Source organism: Bos grunniens, chromosome 6 (assembly GCF_055505025.1).
Source record: "Bos grunniens cultivar Pamir isolate PY7600 chromosome 6, Bosgru_T2T1.0, whole genome shotgun sequence".
NCBI lineage: Eukaryota > Metazoa > Chordata > Mammalia > Artiodactyla > Bovidae > Bos > Bos grunniens.
This window is the reverse complement of record NC_141170.1, coordinates 111,846,572-111,873,159: the sequence shown is the minus strand read 5'-3', so window position 1 is coordinate 111,873,159 and position 26,588 is coordinate 111,846,572. Positions and strand designations below refer to the sequence as shown.

At 43.5% G+C, this 26,588-nt stretch overlaps 1 protein-coding gene across 2 annotated transcripts in view; it reads left to right on the top strand.

Moving 5' to 3' along the window:
* SEC24D (SEC24 homolog D, COPII component) overlaps positions 1-26,588 on the top strand; it is a 116,452-nt gene that overhangs the window by 69,357 nt on the left and 20,507 nt on the right. For both annotated transcript variants that reach the window (XM_086407267.1, XM_086407266.1), the window contains exons 9-15: positions 748-886; positions 4,061-4,176; positions 12,078-12,202; positions 17,290-17,481; positions 18,072-18,165; positions 25,527-25,643; positions 26,365-26,535. In XM_086407267.1, coding sequence (XP_086263393.1) covers positions 748-886; positions 4,061-4,176; positions 12,078-12,202; positions 17,290-17,481; positions 18,072-18,165; positions 25,527-25,643; positions 26,365-26,535 — 954 coding nt within the window. The remainder of the gene's footprint in view (positions 1-747; positions 887-4,060; positions 4,177-12,077; positions 12,203-17,289; positions 17,482-18,071; positions 18,166-25,526; positions 25,644-26,364; positions 26,536-26,588) is intronic.

Genomic DNA, 26,588 nt, shown 5'->3' with positions numbered 1-26,588 from the left:
TTCTGTGTATTGGGTGGAATTATCTAAGCAGTATGCTGATGTGCAAACTAGTGATTTTAAAATCAGACCTAGTTCCCTTCTTTATTTATAGTTAATGAACAAACTTAGCAAGATATGTGATACATGGTATCCAGGACATTTTCAACATAAGCTTTATTAAGCATTATTGTTGCTTAGTCGCTAAGTTGTGTCCAGCTCTTAGCAACCCCATGGACTGTAGCACTCCAGGCTTTCTTGTACTTCACTATCTCCCGGAGTTTGCTTAAACTCATGTCCATTGAGTCGGTGATGCCATCCAACCGTCTCAATCTTCTGTCATCCCCTTCTCCTCCTGCCTTCAATCTTTCCCAGCATCTGGGTCTTTTCCAGTGAGTTGGCTCTTTGCATCAGGTGGCCAAAGTGTTGGAGCTTCAGCTTCATCATCAGTTCTTCCAATGAATATTCCGGGTACCATTACTGTATTTTATTTTTCTCTTTCTGTCTTCACACGCATTGGTAAATACACATATACATAAATGTACAAATATATTTATACACTAGACATGCATTTAAAGTAGTTTTTGTTTGGGTATTACCTTGAATTCCACACAGTCTCAAGAGAGGCGGCCTTACTCCCCTGGTGGACACTGAATTGAGTTCGTTAATGAGTCCGGAGTTTTCACATTTCAGTGACTACAATTGTAGGACTTCTGAAGAAACCTGGAGACCCTGTGCCCACGTGATTTTACTTCTGCTTGCTTCCTGTAGACGCCCCTCTACCTGGTAAACCATGGCGAGGCTGGACCAGTCAGATGCAACAGGTGCAAAGCCTACATGTGCCCGTTCATGCAGTTCATCGAAGGAGGGAGGAGGTACCAGTGTGGCTTCTGCAGCTGCGTGAATGATGGTGAGTGGTGCCCGCGGCGGCTCTGAGCAGCATGCGGCTCTGAGAGCCCGGCTGCTCCCTCGGCGGTTTCCAGCCTGCGTCATCACGTCCATGACCTCTCGGCTGGAGGGCGTGCTCTGCTGGGGGAGCAACGCTGGCCTCCTTGTGCACTCACACCCTTCACACAGCCCATGGCTTCGCCCAGCCCCCAGTGCAGGAGACTGACAGAGTGAGGCCTCCTCAAAAAGACCTTTAAAAGCCCCGTGCTGTGGTGTGGGATCTTGGTTCCCAGCCTCGTCTCAAGGACGGGCCCCTGGCCCTGGGAGGTCTCTCACCCTGCAGCGGCTGTGGCACTGGTTCCGCACACAGTGGGTATACTAGTGCGAGCAGGCTCCACTGGTTCTCCACCTTTCGTGCTCTAAGGAAGGTCTTATTCCATCGCGTGTGCTTCATGAAATCTGCAACCAAATCCTCCACAACCCTAGGACTGCATTTCAGGAAGCCTGTGAGCACACGCTTGCAAGTGCTTTAGTTTTGGGGGAAAACGTCAGGAGATGGCAGAGGCCTCTCCTGGAGCATTTTCGCCACGCCTCCACAAGGTCACCAGATTCCAGGCATGTTCACTCAAGGCCTCAACTTTCTTTGCAAGGTGATCAGAAATCCATCCAGGATCCATCCACGTAGAGCATCTAGGATCTTTGTTTTCTCTGGCCTCAATCCCAAAGGGTCAGCGCGAAGCCTTAAAAGGCCCTGCCGCTTCCTGGTAGAGGAAAAACACACAAAGTTCTTGTATTTTTGCACCCGAGGGAATGCCTCGGGTGTCCGCTCCTGGGAAGCTGCTGAGTTCATTTTCCAGTAGGGTTGTTCATATTCTTGTTGTTGTTCAGATGCTAAGTTGTGTCTGACTCTGCGATCCTATGGACTGCAGCACGCCAGGCTGTCCTTCACTATCTCCTTGAGTTTGCTCAGACTTAGGTCCATTGAGTCAATGATGCCATCCAACCATCTCATCCTCTGTCACCCCCTTCTATTGTCTTCAGTCTTTCCCAGCATCAGGGTCTTTTCCAGTGAGTCTGCTTTTCACATCAGGTGGCTACAGTATTCGAGCTTGAGCATCAGTCCTTCCAATGAATACTCAGGGTTGATTTCCTTTAGGACTGACTGGTTTCCTCTGCTTGCTGTCCAAGGGATTCTCAAGTCTTCTTCAACACCACAGTTCAAAAGCATAAATTCTTTGGCACTCAACTTTCTTTATGGTCCAACTCTCACATCCATATATGACTACTGGAAAAACCGTAGCTTTGACTATATGGACCTTGGTCGGCGGAAATACTAGATTCCAATATTTGTTCCTGCAAGAAAGCCAGACCCCCTTAGATGTCATCGGTACCTGCATTCTTCATTTAGGTTTAGAGAAGGCAAAGGTTTGTTAGAAGCTTGCAGGTATGGTCAAATGGTTTCACTCTGTTTTCCTTCAAAACGTCAGAGATTCTCTCTCAGTCGGAAGAACTTGAGGCCAAAGACATGCAGGAAGACGAGTGTCACGTGGCCACGTGTAATTTATGGGGGGACTTGAATCTGGTTTATAAAACATGACAGATAATATTAAATGCTAACAAATATAAAGCTAATTGATTTTAAGGGGAATTTTTTTTACCAATTACATGTAGATGTGTGAATAAAAATAAATTCTAGAAAGTGTACGGAAAGTACCACCCATACATCCTGGAACAGCTGGTGCCGCATTATCCATCTCATCTATTCTCGCCTGGAAAATTCCATGGATAGAGGAGCCTGACAGGCTGCAGTCCACGGGGTTTCAAAAGAGTCAGACACGACTAAGTAACTGAGCATGTTAAACATAACAGAAGAGCAGTTTAAGGCTGTCACAGCCTTCTTAGCTGAGACTGTCAGCTTCCCACTTCCACAATCTTTGCAAAACACTGAATTTTCCAAGTTCAGAGATCCCTATGTACAAGTGAATCTTATAAAACTTGTTTAAAAAGAAATGGCCACAATATAGTAAGAAAATAGAGAAAAAAAAAAGCAAGCCTTAGTGACTATTTTCTTACGTCCAAACTAAGAAAACAGTCCTGTTACAACCCGTGTGCTAGTGATAGTGAAAGTCACTCAGTCGTGTCTGACTCTTTGCAACCCCAGGGACTGTACAGTCCATGGAATTCTCCAGGCCAGAATACTGGAGTGGGTAGCCTTTCCCTTCTCCAGGGGATCTTCCCAACCCAGGGATCAAAGCCAGGTCTCCCGCATTGCGGATGGATTGTTTACCAGCTGAGCCACAGGGAAGCCCAACCCATGTGCTAGTTCATAACTAAAAATAAAGAATACTGAGTTACTGGTTTTAAAACGAGTCATTAGTTACATGGTTTTACAAATGAAAATGTTGTTCTTTATGAAATGCTTAAAACCAGAGCATAGCTAGTTACTCTAAGTACTTCTGTTGTCAGTGGATTAACAGCCAGCCCTGTTCTCGAGGCAGTAGAGTTCGTTCGCACAGAGATACCAGGCCATATTTGTCCAAGAGTTCAGTGTGTGAGTCATAAGTGTTCCTGTCCTACTGGATGACTTCCAGGGCTTTGCCAGAACTAACCTTCTTAGACATTTGAATCAAATTAAGAGTTCCTCAGCTGAGATCTCACGGCGTAGTCTTTCCCTAATACAGTAATCGTCTCCACTCTGAAGCCCAGACGTTAAAGATTACCGTGCAGACTCCCCATGGCTGAAGACATCTGTGATTAAAAGATAATAAACATTAGAGCTAATAGTATAGTCCAAATAACCAATGTATGTTTGCTGGGATATTGAAAATTTAAATAGTTTAAAAAGTTAGAATTCCTTTGAGAAAAGGTAATTAAATAGGGAGAATTAACTTTTGGTTGTGATGATTTAAAAACTCCCGTGCTTTTATCTGCTGTTTCTCTGTAATGATCCAGACCATTAATGTTCTTTGTCATCAGTAACTTGCAGAAGGGTCAGGAAGATATTTTAGAAAACCCTCATTCTTTCCAAGACTGGAAAGAAAGACTAGTGGATTTTTGGAATATGCTACATTCCAGCTTTAAAATGCTTTTTCCCCCTCATACTAACTTCTTTCCTCCGATAATAAACTTTGAGAACTTACTAAATTGTCTGTGTTGTAAAAACAAAAGATTCCCTTTCCTATTTTGTTTTTATTAGTTCCACCATTCTATTTCCAACATCTGGACCACATTGGAAGAAGACTGGACCACTATGAGAAGCCAGAGTTATCTCTAGGATCGTATGAATATGTTGCTACTTTGGATTACTGCAGGGTAAGTGCTCCCAGGACTTCCAGTGTTTATATATGGCTATCAGATGCAAGTGAATAACTTTCATGTTTAATGAACTGACTCTTAATTCACAACCAAAGCATTTGAGTGGTACCATGGGGAAGTAGAAATCCCTAAGACACAGATCAAGCCGTCTAGGCTGTTAATGTGATTAAACAGTCAGACCATCCACTGCAATAACAGGAAGAAAAAAATAATAATTTCATTTTTATGTCCCTTTAAGAGAGAATATGCTGGGTCCTCAATGCAGCAGTTCCCTACAACACCTCTGCCCTATTTGCTTTGTCAGTCATCCCCAGAGAATCTCCCTTCTCAGGCTGAAGGTCAGCCAGTACGGTCAGCAAGACTACTGACGTGTTTCTCTGGCTCTCTTCTCCACTCTGAGAGTCAGTTAGGCTCTCAGAATCGCCCTTAGATTATTTCAGCAGCCCGGGATCCTGTCCTCTGGCTTCCTTGCTTTAAAATGTAACTGTGAGACTCCTACTGCCTCAGTCTAAAAAATTAAATTCAAAAGTTTGTTTCCTTATAAGACCATTAGCTCCCACCTCAGCTGCATCTTCAATTGTACAAAACTCTGGCTCCCATACTCTGAAAGGATCACTCCTCTGCTCAACTCCATGCTTGTATCTAAGATGTTCTTTTGACCTGACTGCATTTTCATCCTCCTGTTACAGCTCTACATATCCCACCCAGCAAATTCCTACTTATTCTCTAATCTCTGGCTGAAATTTTATTCTATGTGAGGGTCTCTCTGACTTCATCTGACTCCCTCTGACTTCATCGTGGTTGTTATTTACTAAATGTTCTGATTTGTCTTCCACATAATTTGGTCCGCGTATCTGTTTTAGCAGTTATCCCCATAGAATTTAAATCTTCCTATGTTTTCCCTCTTCCTAGATTCTGATATCATTGGGAACAACAATCTTGCCCTCCCAATGTTTTTTTTAATATATTAGCTTTTTTGAATTTGACTGATTGATGTCTGGCTGCGCTGAGTTGTTGTTGATCGCAGGGCATTCTCTAGTTGCGGCGAGCGGGCACTACTCTCCAGTCCGGGGGTGAGGGCTCCTCACCGTGCTGGCTTCTCTGTTGAGAGCCCAGGCTCTGGGCGCGTGAGCTTCAGTACTTGTGGCACACGGGTTTAGTTGCTTTATGGCATGTGGGATCTTCCCAGACCAGGGATTGAGCCCACCTGCCCTGGCAGGTGGATTCTTAACCACTGGACAACCAGGTAGGCCCTATCCTAGCTGTCTTTATGGCAGCTACCGCAGTTCCTGCCGCGGGGTAGGCAGCTGATGAGTGCGTGCAGATGGGTGGGCAAGTGAGTCAGGGGACACGTAAAGGAATTCGCACGTGTGTCCCTACTCCCAGGACCAGCTGTTTCCCTTCTCCAACGTCCTAGTGATAGTGACATCATTATGGGTATCTTGCAGTCTTTAAAATTCTTTAGTGGTTTGAAAACATCTTCTTGGATGTCACTTCAAGTTTCAGCTTGTATCTGAAGTGCTACATGTAGACTTGAAGAAACAGAGTCATTCTGACTTACTTCCCCTTCCAAAAATGAGTGCTCCCGAGGGCCCAGTCCTCAGGAAACGGCCTCTTCCCTAGATGTTCACTAGGGGGCCAGCCCACGTTGTGTTGAGTAAAAATTACAAAGAACAGTGTTCCTAACTGGAAGTTTTTTCAACTGAGTGAATTTAAAAATGTTTTCCAATTAATATGCCTTTTTCATTTATTTTAGTGTTATATGAGTTTTTCACTGCATGACATAGACCTTGTTATCAAAGAAGAGTTCTTGCTGTATTAGTTTTAAGTGTAACATTGGAACATATTTAGGGGAAACGTAAAAACATGTTTTGGTACAAATGATTTATTTCACACGAAAAAGATGTCCTAGAGTATCAGTTGCTTTTGGACAGTTTATTTGTCCTTTAACAGTTACTGACTGAAGGAAAAGGATTAGGCAGAACAGAAACATTTGAAGTTCTAATTAAATATAATAAAGCTATTGTAACCTAGTGACAGAAAATTTATTCACTGATCTTTGCAGCTGGAGTATAAATCTAACTATGCTCCGAGTTTCCAGTTCTCTGCCAAAAAGGCTAAATTATCTTGATTTTCTGCTTTTTTAGTAGAAACCTAGGCAGGGAGTCAAATCTATTTCTGGGAACAAAAGTCTCAGTATCTTCAAACTCTGCTATGTGGAAATGCTCCAGACATCTAATTGATGGGAAATCTCACACAGCAGGCAAGGAACCAAATAAAAACTGTACATTTCTAAGGGTTCTTTTTTAAATAAGCTTAATGTTCCTTTTATAATAAAAAGATACTCTTAATATCTTAAAATTTAATTATAACTTAAAATGTAAATGAAGTATAATAATGAGTTGCCTTAGGGATTTGGATGATGAAAAAGAGCGTATTTAATTTGTGTGTGACTTCCCTGGCGGTTCGGTGGTTAAGACTTCGCCTTCCAATGCAGGAGGTGTGTGGGGTCAGTTCCTGGTAAGGGGGCTAAAGATTCTACATGCCTCAGGGCCTAAAACCAAAACATAAAAAAAAAGAAGCAATATTGTAACAAAGTTAATAAAGATGTTAAAGAATGGTCCACATTAAAAAAAAAATCTTTATAATTTGTATGTGTATTTTTTAACACCAAACTTAAAGGAGAATTACAAAATCACATTTTTACTATTCATTTTAGTTTATCTTAATGCCAACTGTAGATAATGAAATCAGTGCTCGTCGAGCATTCACCGTGTGTCCTGCTCTGTGCTACGTGCTTTCTCTGTATTGTATCGTGTAGTTCTCCCAGTGAACTCGTGTGGTTAGTTACCACCATGATGTGGGGAAACTGAGGCTTAGAGAAAAGTGCCGACCTCAGGCCATACATATAGAAAACGATGGGGCGGGATCGGAAGCCACGTCTGTGTGACCACAGCCCCTGCTCCCTCTCTGTGCTGTGGATATGCTGGCATCTGTTCACCAAAATCACCGTGGAGTTTTGCTAGAAGAAAAGACCCAGCTCTGTCTCATAACTGGAAGTTTTTTACCTCAAAGTTTACGGAATATATCTATCTATGCATATAGTGTACCTGAAAGGTAAACTTTCATTCCAAACCAGTTGTTTTTTTTTTTTTTAATGTAGTTTCTCCATTTAATTTTTGTTCACTTTGACATTTGTTTTATACCTAGTATGTCCAAGGCTCATTGGTTGTAGTTCTAAAACTAGCAAGGATATGAACCCGGTCTCAGTCCTTCCCATGCATAGAGACCTGATAAGAAAAGTACATAATTATAAATCCAAATGGAAATGCTACAAAAGTAGAATAATCGGAGTGCCATGAGAAAACAGATGAGCAATCATTTCTGATTTGGAGAGGATTGAAGAAGGGCTTTAGAAAGTAAGTGCCATTTGAGCAGAGGATGGACATGTGAAAACGGAGGGGAAAGTAAGTGGTGAGCAGAAGCAGCTTCTCAGGGATATGTGCAGCTCACTCCAGGTCCTTTGGGCAGCCCACTCCAGCACGCTTGCTGGGAGAATCCCATGGACAGAGGAGCCTGGCAGGCCACAGTCCATAGGGTCGCACAGAGTCCACGTGACTGAAGCCAGTTAGCACTTTTGAGGGTGAGGTGGGCTTTGTAGATGAACAGTGGGGCCCTCGTAGAGGCACTAGAATAATTGGAGAGTATATTCCTCTTTCCCCGAAAACACAGTCACATTTAAATATTTTTAAAAAACACTATGCCAAACAAAATAGTTTTTCCCGCCAAGGAAATATTTTTCTTGGCCCAGGCCCACTAGGTTGTGACTTCTGGATAGAAAATGTTTTGAAAATGGCAAACACTTAAACTGGAGGAATGTGTTTTGGGGCATGATAGGAAGTAAAGCTGGGAAGTTGTTTTGAGACCAGACCGTCCTTTTATGTTCCACTAGGCTTGGCATAGCTTTGATCTCTTAGGCTTTTACGTGTTTGCTGAATGAGTATTATGGGGAGTTTCAAATGCCAGGCCATTGAAGAATTTTATTAATTCAGTAGGCCATGAGGACAGTCAAAGGCTGAGAGGGAACTGTTGCTGTTAACCCACCCACCCATCTACACCTTCATTCAAGTGTCGCACAGCACTGAGCACCCTTCCAACCAGGCTCTGTGCCCAACTGGGGGCTCGGTAGGCTGCCTGTCCTCAGGGGAGCAGCACTGGGGTCTGTATTATTGGGTACTTTATTCTGACAGCAGTCCATGTCCTGAGAGGAGGGAGATTGGTGACTGTAGTAATTAACCAGTTAACATGCAAGAGAAAATGAGGGTCATTTAGCAATTCCTCAGGAAAAAAAAAATTAAAAATTAAACTGCCAAATGGGCCAGCAATTCCACTTCTGGGTATATTCCAAAATAATTGAAAAGAGAGTCTCAGAGAGAGATATGTACATCTGTGTTCATAACAGCATTAGTCACAATAGCCAAAAGCTGGAAGCAACCCAGGTATCCATAGATGGATGAATGGATGAACAAAATGTGGTATGTACATACCATGCAGAATTAGTGAGCCTGAGAAACGAAGGGAATTCTGACCCATGCTTCAACATGGATGAATGTTTAGGCCATTATGCTTAGAGAAGCCAGTTGCATAAATGACAAATACTGTATGATTTTACTTATATGAATTACCCAGAGTAGTTCAACTCATAGAGACAGAGATTAGAAATGTAGAAAAGTGGTTCACAGGGACGGGGGCGGGGGGATGGTAAACGATTGTGTACTGGGTATGAAGTTTCCGTTTCGCGTGCTAGAGATGGATGGTGGTGGCAGTTGCACAACAGTGTGAGTGTGCTTGATAGCACAGAATTCACACTTCAAAATGGTGGCTGTCCTTGTTTAGTCGCTAAGCTGTGTCCAACTCTTTTGTGACTCCATCGACTGTACTCTGCCAGGCTCCTCTGTCCATGGAATTTTCCAGGCAAGAATACTGGAGTGGGGTGCCGTTTCCTGCTCCAGGGGATCTTCCCCACCCAGGGATCAAACCCAAGTCTCCAGTGTCTCCTGCACTAGCAGTCAGATTCTTTACCACGGAGCCACCAAGGAAGCCCAAATGGTTAAGATGGTAGATGATTTTCTGTGTTTTACCACTATTGAAAATAATTTTAAAAGGAAAGAAAATGAGGGTCCAAATTTGGTTACTGGAACTGGAAGGAGCTGCAGAGGCTTCACAGTTAACTCCGTGTGGCTGGTAAGGGGGGCAGACAGTTCCAGAGAGAAAGAGGGATGTAAAGCCCAGATTGTTTGAGAGGATCATGCTTTCTGTAAGTTCCTTATGGAAGACTAGCCGGAGTGGGAGAAGTGTTGTCTACACTTTTGAGTGTAAGGTGCTGGTGTGGCCTTGCCGTGGAGGTGTGCTGTGCTGTAGTTGACTGGAATGCTGGCTGGGAGCTCAGGAAACAGGCCCTGAGGAGGGAACCTGAGGAGTCGCCGGTAGAGAGGTGCTGCTTAAAAACGAGCAAGTGAGATTCTGTGCTGGAGCGTGTGGTAGGGAGAGCGAGGAAGGTGTCCTTTGGAAGAGGTAAGAAAGTGAGAAACAGAGGAGGAGATCAGACAAGTGGGAGAGGAAATGACACCCTGTGCCTCTGCAGCTGAGAAAGGGAAAGTGGTCTGCCAGGCTGAAAGCTGCAGAGATGGAGACTGAGGAGGAGAGCTGAATTTTATTTCAGATCACTGTTGTTTGCAGCCAGGAGGTCTGTGAGCTTCAAGAGAGCAGTTTTAGTAAGACGACCCAGTAAACCAGCCTATAGAGTTCATCCATTGCTAAGCTTGGCTGGACAAAGCCCGCCAGGGTGCCCGGGTGGAGTGGTGGGTGAAGGCAGCCAGTGATGGGCCAGTGCGGGTGTTAGGGCCGGAGATGAGATGCTTCCCAGTGGCTAAGAGGTGGATGGGGTAAAACATGTGAAGGAAGCATTTTGAAAGAATAAATCAATGGAACTTCATGGAAAGAAAAGCGTTACATCTGATTTCACATTTCCAAGCCTTTGGGTTGATGTGTAGTGATGTTATTGATAGAGCTGTTGGAAGGCAATGTTCCTTAAAGGAGTGATGTATTAGTTTTCTGTAGGCGGCTCAGATGGTAAAGAATCTGCCTGCAATGTGGGAGACCGGGTTTGATCCCTGGGTTGGAAAGATCTCCTGAAGAAGGACATGGCAACCCACTCCAGTACTCTTGCCTGGAGAATCCCATGGACAGAGGAGCCTGGTGGACCACAGTCCGTGGGGTCGCAGAGTCAGACGTGACTGAAGTGTCTAACACATAAAGTGACCAAGATGAAGAAGATGCAGAAAAAAAGTTAGAGGGATGCATTATGTAGAAATGTGTAGATTAGAGATAATGGAGGACATTCAGTGGGGAACTGGTGATGCGGAACTTCGGAGAGAAGGTTAAATTGGTAGGGCATGTTTGGCGTGGTCACAGGCTTTGGTTCAATCAGTGGGAATGACTGTGGTTTTGATTCTGTGTAAATTGGCATAAGCATATCAGGAATTAGATTATGTGGAAATTGAAAGATTGGCAATAAAAATTGGTCGCGTAGACAGCAGTAGTGACTTTCTTCTTCTGACTTGTTTTATTTGGGGCCGTGCTGGGTCTTTGTTGCGGCGTCAGGCTTTCTCTGGTTGCGCTGAGCGGGCTTCTCGTGCGGAGCCTGGGCTCAGCAGCGGCGGAGCACGGTCTTAGTTGCCCCGAGGCACGTGGGATCTTCCTCGACCAGGGATTGAACTGGTCTCATCTGCACTGCAAGGCAGATTCTTAACCACTCTACAAACAGGGAAGTCCAGTAGAGTTCTTATATTTCTTTGTTGGTCTGATTCTGGATGTGGCAAAACTATGAAATAATCAGGTTGGTAGTTTTCAAGTCCTGCAATTTGTTTTCCTTTTTTTTTTAACAAATGACTTTTATAAGAGAAATGTTACATCTAACCCTAGAGTTGGATATAAGATGAATTAGTAAGATAATTGGGAGATATTATCACCTAATTTTATAATTGTAGCAATTAAAATATAATTTAGAACATTTTTAATTTATCCTAAAGTTAAGATTTAATTAGCCTTAATTCTTTATTCTCTAGTGTCAGAAAAGACGTTTGCCTGTGGTTCTATTTCCTAAATATTTTGTACAATGCAACTGACAAATCCCTTGCTAAGAGCTCTTTGAATACCAGCCAGTAAAGGGACCGAAAGCTACAAAATGTATTTAGCAGCTGCTTTATGTTAGTGATTACTTGAAGCGGATAGAAAAAAGACCCAGTATTCAACTTTTTTTTTTTACCATAAGTCTGTAAGGAACAGGTAAGTATTTGATAATATAGTATAAATTTTTAAGTATACAATTATATTTTTGCATGTAATTTCATATCTTTAAAGAGCTTATAAAGGAAGAATTGAACATGATGATATCAAGTTTATGAAGTTTAAATTCAGTTTCAAAAACAAACACTAATTATAGTTTCGTACTGTTGACGGCACAGTTTGCCAGGGTTCCAGACACATTTCTTCCCCTAAGCAGAGGGTTATAAGCAAGGTCCCCACAGGACTGTACTCACCTTTGGGCAGGTGTGGTCATAAGGTCTTCTGAGCCCTGCAAAAGTGAACCTTCTCTGCTAGCTGTCATAATCCTGTCTACTTCAGTAGTGGGACTCAGGTCGCAGCCTGGAAAATAAACGGCCTTTATCTTTTTTATAGTGGCAGAGACTGGTCCAGAAAGTGATTTGACTCCACAGATGTTATATCATAAAATATTAAAGGAGAGGTCTGATGACCTTCTAGAGTTCCTGGGGGCTTTAATTTGATTATGAAATGTATGTACTTTATATGTGTGTGATTTGCTTGCTTTCATGTAGAAGAATAAGCCTCCCAACCCACCAGCCTTCATCTTCATGATCGATGTTTCGTATAGTAACATCAAGAATGGACTTGTGAAGCTCATATGTGAAGAACTGAAAACCGTGCTGGAGAAACTTCCAAAGTAAGGCAACTTCCATTCTTTTTGTAACTTACACAATATTGCTGAATTAATTTCTTGGCCAGAAAACAAGTGCTTGAATGGCCCATTGAGATTTTTTGCTAATGGGGACATTAGATAATTGTTTAAACAGCATCAAATAATCCTTAAAGAGTCAGAGTGCTCTTTTGTACGAAGAAAAAGAAACAAAACTGATAAGAAATAATGTCACAGTAAGCAACATTCAAAACACATTCTAGGGACTTCCCTGGTGGCTCAGTGACTAAGACTCCGTGTTCCCAATGCAGGGGGCTTGGGTTCCGCCCCTGGTCAGGGAACTACATGTCGCAACTAAGAGTTTGCATGTCACAGCTGAAAAACAAAAAAGCCCTTATGTGTCCTAACAAAGAGCGAAGATCCCGTGTGCTGTCTCTAAGACCTGGTGCAGCCAAAACAAACAAACAAATGAATAATTAAGCAATAGCTAATCTTAAAGAAGTGCATTCTCAGTTGTAAGGAAGATCCCAGCAGTGTGGTGGGAAAAGCCGTGGCAGTCAGTTTTCCCCTTTTCAAAAACACTGATTTTCCGGTGGAAACAGGTAGTTGCTGGTGCAGAAGGTATTTCTAAGGGACACAGGAAAACTGACCTGCCCTCTCATGACAGCCGTTGTGGCTCTTTGGCCAAATTTCTTTCTGTCCATCTGGTTCCCTGTCTGGCCCCTCGGCAGCCTTCCTGCCTCTGTGACCTGTGACTTAAGGGCACAGCGTACATCACTTGTCTTGTCATTGCAGCGGGAGTGCATAAAAGGAAGGATGGAAAGTGTGTTAGCCAACATGACTGTTTTATCGTACGCAAACTAGCTTGTTTAGGATTGGAACTTGCATCTAGGAAGGAGACTTGGAGCAGGGAGAAAGCCTTTGTTTATGCGAGGAAGGCATGCTTAAGGAAGAAAAGAGGCTGTGGAAGACCGTCTGAAACCTGGTGTGTGTGCCAGTCTTAATCTCTTCCGCCCCTCCCCACACCCTGCACATCAGCAGCCTCTGTCCTGGAAGGGTGCTCTGCGGGCTGGGCTGTCCACAGCCCCCAGGGCTCCGTGAGAGCTCGGGCGCCCCTCGTCTCTGCTCCACGTGTGGCTGGGGCTGTGGTGCCTGTGAGTGAGGCTCAGCTGAGTGAGCGCTGGTGCTGGACCTCCCAGGAGTCGTTTTGTTTGTATCTGTGAAGCTGAAGTCATCATCTTCTCAAGAAGATGGTTTGGAAAAAGCAGTGGGGATGTTTAAAAAAACACTGAGGTGATTTCAAACTGAATCTTGCAGTGAAGAATGAGCTGGAGCAAGATGAAGCTGCGGCAAGAAAAAGGCCTTGCTGCCTGCCAACGGTTGTGACTACAGTTTCTGTTACCTCATTCTCAGGGACACTTGACAGGGATGGACTTGCTGCCGAAAATGACGTCTTTGATCACAGACCTCTCACAGGGCTGCTTTAATATACTATATCTGAATTTCAAACTTGAGGAGTGTGAAAGCTATTCTCATTTCTGGAAATAGTCTCTCTCTCTCCCCTTCTCTCAAACTGCTTCAAATTACTTTCTCACATGACTATTCACATGGCTAGTCACTTCACCAACCCCGTGTGCCTTTTCAGCATACTAATGATATGAAGCTTATAACCTATTGATGTAAGTTATAAAATTACACCATTCAGTTCAGTTTAGTTCAGTCGTGTCCGACTCTTCGCGACCCCATGAATCGCAGCACGCCAGGCCTCCCTGTCCATCACCAACTCCCAGAGTTCACTGAGACTCACGTCCATTGAGTCAGTGATGCCATCCAGCCATCTCATCCTCTATTGTCCCCTTCTCCTCCTGCCCCCAATCCCTCCCAGCATCAGAGTCTTTTCCAATGAGTCAACTCTTCGCATGAGGTGGCCAAAGTACTGGAGTTTCAGCTTCAGCATCATTCCCTCCAAAGAAATCCCAGGGCTGATCTCCTTCAGAATAAGTCTTGGTTAAGGTCTAAGTCGGGTCTTCCCTGGGGGCTCAGTGGTAAAGAATCTGCCTGCAACGCAGGAGACATGGGTTCAATTCCTGGGTCAGGAAGATCCCCTGGAGAAGGGAGTGGCAACCCACTCCAGTGTTCTTGCCTGGGGAATCCTATGGACCCAGGAGCCTGGCAGCTACAGTCCAGGGAGTCGCAAGAGTCGGATGTGACTTAGTAGCTAAACCACCACCACCACACATGTCCAAGGTGTGTTCACCTCTCAGCTAGTCTTTTGAGAAGGGAAAGCCCATTCCTTACTACTGAACTTTGAATTTGCGTCTTTGGTACGGCCAGGGTGACAGACTTCTCTGTCTGACTTTTCCGGAAAAGGACAGAAAAGATTTGAAATGTTTTACTTGTTATTCACCCCAAACTCTTGGCTTTGTTTCTGAGTTGTTTGTGTCTAATGCTGGTGTAGCTAATATGTTCAAAATGCTTGATTTTGGAATATTCTAGTTCTTCAGGTTACTTGATATCTTTGGTGTTGCTCTGTCAGATTCATTCCATAATAATAGGGGCGAGTGTTGAGGGAAAGGGTCATTGAAAAAGGGAACAAACCATGTTGTTCTTTATGATATCCTGTCTGTAACTTTACAGAATTTGTATAGAATTAATATGAAGGAGGGACAGATTCCATTTTCTTGTGGATATGGTTTATCAAGGCAGCTATCCTGTTGAAAAAGAAAATTTTAGCATAGTTCTTTGTTTCTCAAATTTAAAAACAACTGTTCCAGTAAAAACACTACTCCTACTGTTTTGTAATAATGTGAGATGTCCTGATTAGATATTTATAAAAAATGTTAATTAGAATTTAAGTGAACCTATGAATCCCAGGATACTCTTCCCATCACTAAAAATGTCCAAATCCAATGGGGAATAGCAATCCAGATTCTTCTCTATAATTTTTGTGTCTTTTGCCTTGGCTGACTCCAAGTTAACTATTAAAAGAGAATAAGTGCCCTTCATGATTTGCTGGACATGTTTCTCTTATGTAATACAAGGTTCACTGGGAAATAGGAGCTTAACCAATGGTGTGCTGGAAAACTGCTCTGAAATAAGCAAAGCCTTTATTTGCATTGTTTGCTCATTCCTGTAGTGTAAATATTTCCAGGAGGCTGATTTTAAGCTACCAACGCAACATCATTCCCCTGGAGTTGGGAAAAGATACAATCAGTTTATCAGTCTGGGCTCTAACCTGCCATCCCAAACACGTGTTTCACCGTCATGATAATTGTCCTCAACAAGACCTCTAATTACCCACATTGTGCCAGACCCTCAGAGCAGACAGCATAAGCCTTGAGCCCTGACCTTTATTGGTTTATAGTCAAGGATTCGGGAAATGTTAACTGAAAGACACTATCTACCAAGAGCCAACTGAGAAGGAGTTATAGGAAGTTAGGAAAAGGAAATAAGTTCTGGTTGGTGGCATCAGGGGAAGTTTCATGGAAGGAGGACTTGTGCTTGGCCTTGAGGAATAAGAGTCTAACGTGTAGTATAGTCATGGTTGCCTGAGGTCATACAGTGTAGGGTGTGCAGGGGATGTGTGTGTGTGAGAGAGTCTGTGTATGTGTAGTTACAAAAGGTAAGGATTCCCATTTCTAAAAATGTTGCAAGAGTCCAGAATACAAACATTTACCAAGTGCTTCTGGAAGAGATTATAAGGATCTATTTCAACTGCCCCCTCATTTAGCAAGGCCACAGTGAAGAGCAAATGCCGTCAGCAAAGTCAACAGAAAAATAGAAGAGGGTTTAAAGTCGAGAGTCAGCCTGTACTCTGCTGAAACATCAAGGAAGCTGGAATGTTGACGGTGGGACCAGCAGCTGGAACTTCACATCATTCCGGTTCCCTTTCTCTTGTACTCAAGTAACTCTTCAGGCCAGGTGCAAAGTTTGCAAACCGAGCACACTAGGAGCTTTTTCAAACAAGCTGCTCCCTGAGCAGAGTAAGTTTTACTGAAATCGAAGGGTCAGAGAAAGTGGCATCCATGTTCTGTAGCTTTTGCACTGTCCCTGAGCACCATGTTATGTCCACCACTGATTCTTAGTAAAAGCATCAGTGGCGTCCAGGTGTCTTATTTTAGAAAGGGGTGTGGAAGCAGGAGGGGGAAGGAGAAAGAGGAAAAAATTGGAGTCCAGACCGCTCAACTCTGAATTTACTCAGTACAGACTTGAGTGAGAAGATTCATACCTGTATACTCCTTTCAGGAAGAGCAGAGCCTTGTCCTGGGATTCTGCAAGAATTTTAAACTCTCTGCTGCAATTCTGTAGTCTGTATTGCTTTTACTGTCTGGTTGTGAGTATCACAAATGGTTCCCTGGTAATTTCATCGTCAGTCCGTATATGTGGTTGTCTTACGGGTTTCTCTGTATGTTTGTTTATATGGCGTGGTGGGTTAGTTGCCAAGTCGTGTCCGACTCTTGTGACCCTAAGGACTGTAGCCCGCCAGTCTTCTTTGCCCATGGGATTCTCCAGGCAGGAATAGTGGAGCGAATTGCCATTTCCTTCTCCATTGTATGGTATATAACTTTCAAAATCTAGCCCATCTCCTGTTGAGTCTTGAGAATGGGTAAGACGAGTCACAGGGGAGGAGCAGGTCCTTTCTTGATAAAATAGCTGTCTTGTTTGTCATCTGAATGTGTGTTTCTCTTCAGATATTCCATCTGTTACTCTGACCTTCTAGTGACTTCTGAGAGCTTTGTTTATAAAGAATGTAATAAGCCTAGCTTGTTTATGATGGTGGGGGTGGAATACTTTGTAATTGCTATGGCTTGAGAATAAATATATTAGAAAAATACAAATAAATTCACAATATCTTTTTTTTTTTTACCTAGGTTTTTGAGAATTTTTTTTCTTTATCAACTTACTTAGTTTTGAAATATCTCCCACCCCACCACTGTGACTCAGTATTATCTACATCTGATAAATGATAACAAAACTTTAAACATATCTTCCATATATTTTATGGAATTCCTTACTGAATTTAATTTAAATTCCTTAATGAATTTCTCATAGAAACCTCTCTCTCATAAACTTATGAAAGAGCCTCAAACTTTTTTTTTCCCCCTCTCTCACAGGGAAGATCAAGAAGAAACTTCTGCAATTCGAGTTGGTTTTATCACATACAACAAAGTCCTGCATTTCTTCAATGTAAAGAGTAATTTGGCCCAGCCTCAGATGATGGTGGTGACCGACGTTAGCGAGGTCTTTGTTCCTCTGTTGGATGGCTTCCTTGTCAGCTATCGAGAATCTCAATCTGTGATTCACAAGCAAGTACCAAGTGCTTTATAATTTAGACCCAGATCACTTGTCTGTCTGTTCATGTCTTGATTCAATCACATATGTTTTGTTTTGTCATTAACAAAGGGGTTTTAACACATGGATTATAAAACTCTGTTAGGTCTGTCTCTTCTCAGTGTAGACCAGTATCTGAAATGAGGAGTGTTTTAGTTCTCACACTCAGCCGTGTGAGTGTGAGTCCTCACACTCAGCCTGTCCGTCCCTTCTCTTTGCTGGAAAGGCAGCCCAGGAGTTATTTCCTGTGCGTGGGTGAGCATTTTCACTGATGATGTAGCTAGTACTGTTGTATAATGCATGGTCTAAGAGATCAGAAATGTGGTCAATAGAAAAGTGACATTTATAAAGAGTGTGATTTTTGTAAATTTTCCAACCAAGTCATGAATTTTGGTGCCAAACCATGCCAGGATATCATTCCCTGAGGGAGGGACCTGTGAAATTCACCCCCAGGTGTTCAGTGTAAAATAAACGCCACATGTATTTAGCCTTGATGTGTTACTTCCTGATGTTTGTTATAAATATGCAAAGTATTTAAAGCCTTTTGCTCATTCATTTCTTACAGTTTATTGGATCAGATTCCAGAGATGTTTGCAGACTCTAATGAAAATGAGACCGTCTTTGCCCCTGTCATCCAGGCCGGCATGGAAGCCCTAAAGGTGAGCAGAAGCCACTTTTGGTTGGTAGTAAGTAAACTTTAAAAATGACACACACACGGCAAGTTTCATCCATGAAACAAAACACAGCCTTCATTAAAACATGCAGCTTGCTGGAGGCTGTTCCCCACTTCCCCGCGAATCTCAGGAGGAAATGGCCAGACCGCAGCTCACCCCCAGCGTTTACATTCCAGCGCTGTTAGCATCCGAGCAGCCGATTCTGTCGGGTTTCCAGTTTAGCTCCTCCCTTTGGCTTTCATATGAACTTTATGTGATCTATTTTTAAATTATTGCAACAACATCTGAACTACCAGATATGAAGAGGAAAACCCCCCATTTCTCTCCTTCCTTGGGGTTTTCAAACATGCAGGGGCAAAGTCGTGACAGTCAGTGACAGAAGCAAATGCCACCGGGCCTTCCCGAACGCCAGCGGGTGTGGGGCTGGCACGTCTCTGGTTGGGAAGCTGGGCCCAAGTGACTCTGGTCATTGTCGTAGTAATAAAGGCAGTGATTTTAGGAAGGCGGAATGGTTGGAAAGTGCTTCACTCTTAATCATTATTACCTTAGCATAGGAGTCACCTTTGGCCTAGACAGCTAGTTCCTGAAATTGGTTTTTTAATCTTATTATTAAAGTTACACTTAAATTAATTTTTTAAGATAAAATGGCTAGCAATAATAACAAACAGCAACAACAACCCTACAGAATTAAGTTTATGAACTATTTCCACATAGGTTTTGCGTCCAGACGTTTTTAGTCTGGTTCCAGTATAGATCTTGCCTGGGTTTTTTGATCTTCATAATATTTACTGATGAGATCAAAGACCTGCAGATATCCCTCAAAAAGCCTCAATACATGTTAATTTAATGTAAAGTTAAAGATAAATTTTATATCCGAAAGCTATTTGGAGATGTTAAGTTTCACCCCGTGGAAGCCAGCAGTGATCATTGTTTGGGCTACAGAAAGACTTTAGGAATTCCTATTTTATTCCACACTGCTAAAGACAAATATCTGTTTCAGTTTGAAAGTTCTGCAGTTGTTATTCTCTCCTCCGAAAAGGTGTCTAGAAATTCATACATAAATTTCCTGATATGTGATAAGTTATACATGACACTACAGATCTTTCTACCCTAAAGAGTTCGTCCTGGGAGTAGCAGTATATTCACATGTGCGTGCCTGAGAGGAAAGATGAGTGGAGAATCGCAAGCCAGTAAATCATTAGTTAAGACAGCAGAGTGGCTCTTCTTTAGTTGCTAGTAAATAAAATTTTTAAAAAGATAGGCGTGCACACACACAGAAAGTTTCATCCATAATGGAAAATATAGGCTTCATTAAAATATGCATACAGCATCCCAGCTCAACCCCATATATCATTTCTAAAAGGGAGCAATACTGTCTTGTCACAGTGGGTTCCACACTGCAGTCCACAGGTGGTCTAGAGGCTGCTAAGCATCCTAGAAAGAAAAACGAAGGGAGCAGTTTGTGTGCGTGCTTTCCACATGTCCAAAGTGTGGTGTTACGATACATGACGGAAAAGCGCTGTGTTCTTAATGAGCAGGGTGTTCTTGGAGGTCACTCAGCACCACGCTGACTGCACCGCCCGTGTTCTCAGCTGCTTATCCTTTAGCAGAGGCCAGTTCATTTCAGCTGATCTCCTTTTTATTTTTATATTATACTTGCAGTTTTAATGTTAGAGTAACATATGCCTTTCCACTGATGTTTAAAGAGAAGAAATGAACATCTAAATATAACTAATCAGAAGTCAGAGTTAACAAGTACACTATTCTCACAAAGTAGAATGAGCTCCTTTTGGAGAAGGTAAAGAGCTGTCTTTCTATGAAGATGAGGAGCTGCCTTTACAAAACGACAAGAGTTTGTCACGCTGTCGGTGGCGGTTACTGCCCCATGCCTGCTGGCAGGATGTCCCCCAGCCGCAGCCCTGAAACGGACTCCGCGGCTGCAGAAGGCCCAGGAGGCAGCCAGGCCCCACCTCATGTCAGTGCGGTCACGTGTTTAGAGGACAAGTACTTTTAAAAACTACAGCTTTTTGGCCCCACTTCCAGAGATCCTGATTCATCAGCTCCACGGTTTACTGATTATCTGTATTTAGGAACCACCAGCATCAAGAATTGCTACTCATTCTGCAGTCTCTCAGAATATCCTCACATTAAGTTAGCTCCCCAGGAAATTGCATACCTGACCCTTCCAACTTCACATTACACTTGGACTAAGAATGCTTTTCATTGAACTATGACTGAACGTCTCATGCTATGCTTTTATTTATTTTTAATTTAATTTGTGTATTCAGCTGTGCTAGGCCTTTGCTGCCCTAGTTGCAGTAAGCAGGGGCAACCCTCACGGTGTGCAGGCCTCCCATTGAAGTGGCTTCTCTTGTTGCCGACCCCAGGTTTTGCTAACTGTGGCACACGGGCTCCAGGGCTCAGTAGCCGTGGAACACAGGCTTAGTTGCTCCGCGGCATGTGAAGATATTCCCGGACCAGGAATCAAACCCGTGTCTCCTATATTAACAGGCAGATTCTTTACCGCTGAGATACCAGAGAAGCTCTTCTATGCTTTAAACTAATGGTTAAATTAAGAAAGAACACAATGAAGAAAGTTTCTTTATTGTGTAGAGAAGTGGAGACATTATTCAGTCTCTAACGTGTAGAAAAGATTCACTAGCTGGTTTCCCAGAGTCAGTTGTGATAAGCATTCTAATTCATAGTTTTAGCCTGAACTACAATAAAAAATACTACTACTACTTAGGGTGGATGTTCTAGTTTCCCTGACCTTTCTACTAATTTCTGCATGTACCTTAGTAATTCTATTATGATGTGCCTTTAATTGTCTGTTTCCTCAAAAGTTTTTTTACAAGTAGATTATTGCTATAAATAACAAATTAATGAAAAATGTTTCTTCTGCATCTCCCAGGAAGATTCCAGGTGATTATAATTTGTTGTATAAGAGCAGAAACTACTGTTGTACAGTTGGAGCTTGTCTGTGGGTTATACTTTCTGCCTCAAGCAACTTTATCAGGTTTGGATGAAGAAAAAATAGGATAAATGTGTTGTGTGTTTGTATAAAAATGTGTAAATGTCTGATGTGTGTACGATAGTTCAGCTGCCTTTGACAGTCATATTATCTCATCATCTTTCAGGGCCTGTGTGGCTAAAAATCAGTCAGACTTAAATTTGTGTTTAAGAGTTGGACACGACTGAGCGACTTCACTTCACTTTAAATTTGTATATACATATACAAGGGTACTAAAATTCTTGCCTGAAGTCATCATCAGGCTGAAGGCTAACAGTTTTGAGAACCTGCAGGGTAGTATCTAAATATTGAAGAGACCACATCATTCATTCGCTTGTTCTTTCAGTCAACAAAGATGGACTAAATGCCTGTGTTTTATGAGACAGTGTTAGGACTACTGTCCCTGTTTCTAAGTTGCTCACAGTGTGTAGAAGAGATGTAACTCTAATACAAGACATGATGTTTATTGCTAATATTCCCCAAAAGAAGGCTGTGGGGGAGGAGAGCAACGAGTACCTCTAGGGCGTCCAGGTCTGCGGCAGGTCAGTGAACAGCTCAGCGTATCCTGCCCAGGAGGCCGGAGCCCGGAACCTCACCCGCCTGGATCGGAGGAGAAGCCGATAGGACAGCAGCGTGCACTGCCTGTTACTTGTGTCCAAGTGGAGACACTGTAGAACCAGACTCCCCCACTTGAATTATAGCTTTACCTTCTATCGGATAGATGCCAAGTCAAAGCTATATATAACTAGTTGTAATAAACTTTTTGAAGCAAAGACGGAAGACAAAAATGGACATAAAACACGCGCGGATTTGTCACAAAGATACAAAGGGGCTTGTTGGAGCGTTCTCACACACACGCCAGTTCTGTTTTCTGTTGTACACGCCTCCGTCGTGACAGCCCCTTGCACTCTTAGTGTATTTTTTTTTATATATAGTCTTTCAAAATCTGCACCTATTTTAAAATCTGACACTTATAACCCAACTGTATGTGAATTGCTGGCAATGTCTTTCAAGTTGGCCTCAGAACAGATTTCTGAGTTAGCTTTCACTTTCCCATAAAACGAGATAAACAGAGTTAGCCAAAAAGTTGGAGGGAAATGGCCTTTGGCGGTTATGCTTCAAATACATCGTTAGATGCGGGGAGTTCATCTCTCAGTCGTCTTCATGAATGCTTCAGTTTGGTTTCCAGATGCTGTGTCACCACCATCCCTCCACAGGAATTCATGGGGCACCTGTGGGGTGAGGGGCCAGACCTGAGGTGGGCGCAGGGAGGGCGCTGTGCTAGGGAAACACATGCGAGGAAGGCCCCAGGCCTGCCTTCTGCTGGACCAGAGATCCTGGAAGACGGCAGAATACATGAGGTGTCATGAATTCCAGAAAAGCCTCACCTACAAAGCAGAGTGGGGGCAGAGAGGAAGAGGCAGGCAGCCCTGCCGAGGCGATGAGAACCTCTCTCGGAAGAAAGGGCGCTGGAGCTGAGTTTTGAATAGTGGGTTCTCCAGGTCAGCCCTCCTCAACCTGTCTCCATCATAACGAGAATGACGCGTCACTCGTCTAATCCTGTGTGATACCCTCGTGGGCACAACCAGATTCTGGCAGAAACATAACATTTTGCAGGGACATAAAGCATATGAAGCCATAGGAGCTCTTTCTTTTATTGCTACCTATCAAAGGTTTTTTAAAGGATGTGATAATGCAATTAGAAGTCTGAAATTAGTAGCCATTACATATATAAAGAAAAAAGATAAATATGGCTTCTTAATTTTTTTCCTCTAATATTATACTTTATCTTTTTTCCTTCAGAGTTTTACTCAATGGGTAATATTAACTAGGCAATCATGTATGTGTAATTATGATTAACACCATGTCCTGGATCATTGAATTCTCTCAATATTTTTGTATAATAGTTACGATGATTCCTATGTCATATAATTAGGTAATTGAAGCATGAAAGTGAAAGAGAAAGTCGCTCAGTCGTGTCCAGCTCTTTGCAACCCCATGGTCTGTACAGTCCATGGAACTCTCCAGGCCAGAATACTGAAGTGGGTAACCTTTCCCTTCTCCAGAGGATCTTCCCAATCCAGGGATTGAACCCAGGTCTCCTGCACTGCAGGCGGATTCTTTAATAGCTGAGCCACAAGGGAAGCCCCATTGAGGCATAGAGAAGTTAAATATTTTGCCCAGTGTCATTTAGCTAATAGAATGGCTGGCATTCTAAACCCATGCAGATAGGAACTATACCCATGATCTTAACTCCTGTGGTATAAAATTACAATCCTTCCATGGATAGCAAAGATCTAGATGGATAGAAGAATTTTTGATAATAAATTCCTTAGGGAAATTGGGCAGGTAAGGCAAGAAAAGTCAAGGAAAAGATAGACTTTTAAGAAAGGTTTTATACCTTTTCTGCTACTTGAATTAAGACAAAAAAATACTTTTGTAAAAGTGATAAAAATGAAAAAAATTTAGTCATGGAATTTCAAAACCTTGAATGTGTTGTTATCAGTATCACTGGAAATATTACTAGGATTCGGTTATTGGAACTAGTGTGTGTCTTGGCTGGAGTGTTGACAGCTTGCGTCTCCTGTGCTGTGTCTGCACGTGGAGGGCCACTGTCCATGCTCGTTACTCTTTACAAGAAGGCGGCCTTCCCTCCTCCTCATTAATGTTGTGTCTGTCAGTAATTTGTAATAGAAGTCTCGGGCAACAGTAAAACTGCTGCTCATACTGAGTCCCACAGCAAAGATGAGGTGGGGCTTGGGTTACCTCCCCTCCCCAGGGTATCAGTGGGGACCCTCCCGCTGGGACCCAGTCCACACAGCACATCAGAATGTCACGTGGTGAGACGCATTAGGATTGGGCTAACTTTGAGTTCTCTTCATTTGCTTTTTGAGGAAGTTAGTCACAAACCCACATACCTGATTATTAGCAATAACTTCCCAACACATTTTGCAGCTGACCCGGGCACACCAGCTTGTGCCACTGAACCCCATCTTTGCACACACCGCTCCAGGTCACAGAAAGGGAGAGATGTATTCCAGCCAGAGGGGACAGTGCAAAGAGAAAGAGGTGTGTAAAGCATATGGTGTACTCCAGGAAAGCAGGAAGGGTTAGAACTTCCAGTGTAGGGGATGGTCAGGGCAAGAAGATTAGACTGGAAAACAGATTCAGACTCAGCTCCAAAGGGCCTTGAAACTCTTTTTCCATGCTGTGTGACCTGGGCCAGACTGGCCATCCAGTCTCCTGACCTTAACATGCAGCCCTACCTTCTTCCCCAGGTTGTCAGCATGAAATAAGAAATGTGTGCGAAGGTCTGGGGCAAAGCTGCACACAGCAAATGTTGGTGTAACACATCCCACCGTTTCCTGGCCTTCCCGCCCAGATAAAGGGATGTGGACTTTATCCTGTAATGGAAAGCCTTCAGGCATCACAGGGAGAAAAGCCAGCTCTGTGATCAGAACGGTTGTCTTTGCTTCGAGGCAACAACGTGCCCAGGCGACTTGGAGAGAGGCAGGACTGCAGGGGGGCAGAATCTCGCGTTAACTACTTTCAGTAAGCTTTGCTCATAGGCTACTTCTACTTCAGCTCCTTAAATAAGATTTTAAACTTAGTGCTGAGTCGATGTTCATGGCGCCCACCTGGGCTCTGTTACTTCCCAAGGACTACAGGTCGACAGGGTCATCGTGATCCCACATTTTTTCCTTCTGTCCTCTTGCCTGAAAGCTGGTTCCTCTGGCTCATGTTGCCGCAGCACCACTGCATTCTTGCGCATTCCTCCTCGGGTAGCACTGCGGGTGTCATGTGTGTTTACTGACGGTTTCAAAGAAGAGCTCCTATTCCATCAGGATCCTGGGAATCGAAACTTCTACTTTTGGGATTCACCTGGTTCTGAAAGACTTGTGTTAGCTAAAGGAGAAAGTATTTTTACTTGGACACATCATTTTACCAGGTGTTTAAAACATCATGGTACAGAGTCCTACATTTAAGTGTTGGCTCTTTGGGGATTCCCGGTGGTCCAGGGGTTGGTACTCCGTGCTGTCACTGCTTGGGGCCTGGCTTCTGTCCCGGCTGGGGGTTCTGCAAGCCCCGCAGTGCAGCCGATATGTTCATATTTATAGTCTCTTTCATTTACAGGTTGTTTGACTTGAAGCAGATCTCTCAGCTTCCCTGAGCCGTTCCCCAGTCTATATAAGGCACAAACAAGGTTATTGTGAGGATTAATGAGATGTATACAGTGCTCGGCTCATAGAAAGGACTTATATTTTATTTTTCTGAGTCCCTTACAATAAAACTTTCCCACCGAAGTCTTTTTTTTTCCTTTTTTCTTTTTTTAAAGGCAGCAGACTGTCCTGGGAAGCTGTTCATCTTCCATTCCTCTTTGCCAACTGCAGAAGCACCAGGGAAGCTCAAAAACAGAGATGACAAAAAAATGATTAATACAGACAAAGAAAAGGTATTTGTAAACAGCTGCCCTTTGAAATGTCATGTCAGTTCTTACAAGAGAATAGAGAGAGAGGGCATGTGTGATTTGTGTAGGAAAGGGGGCAAAGTTAAATGTATAAATCCAGGGTACTGTACATTGTAAGGAAGATTGTGAATTATAAATAATTTAGGAAACTGTATATTCCTAGGGAAAGTGATATCTGACCTACATTAAGATAAAATCTCAAGCTGCTTCATGTATAACCCATGTAAGACACTGGTTGGTAAGACTGTTACGGGGATGGGAGAAATGGGGGAAAATGCAGAAAGGTCAGGTAGAGGGTGAAAGTGATGGACAGCCCCCTAGGACGGCAGTCCTGAGGTGCCTGGGGCTCAGAATACGCTTTGCTCAAATCCTCTGAGGTGTTGCCCTGGGACCCAGTCAAGGGGGCAGGGTGAGCCGTGAGGCAGGCGTCCAGCCGGGGCCATGGGACCCCAGACAGGTCGCCTCATCTCGGCCTGTGCAGGGAGGGCAGCGGCGTCAGCGTCCCTGGAGTCATCAGGGGGTCAGATGACACCACGCACATGCGTGCACTTCACGTGGCACACGCCTGGCACACGAGGCGCTCGACGCACAGCCGCTACCCTGGGGAACACCACGGCTTGCTTCCTCAGCCCGGAGAACGCAGTAGAAACTAACAACAGAAACGTTCCGTGGGTTTCATTCCCCCTCTGTGCGTCCTTTTCTTCAGATACTTTTCCAGCCTCAGACCAACATCTACGACTCTCTGGCCAAAGACTGCGTGGCTCACGGCTGCTGCGTGACCCTCTTCCTCTTCCCCAGTCAGTACGTGGACGTGGCCTCCCTGGGGCTCGTGCCTCAGCTTACGGGGGGGACGCTCTACAAATACAACAGCTTCCAGGTAAATGCCCGCTGTCTGTTCCCCGGGTTTCCTCCTGCCTCTCGGAACTTAAG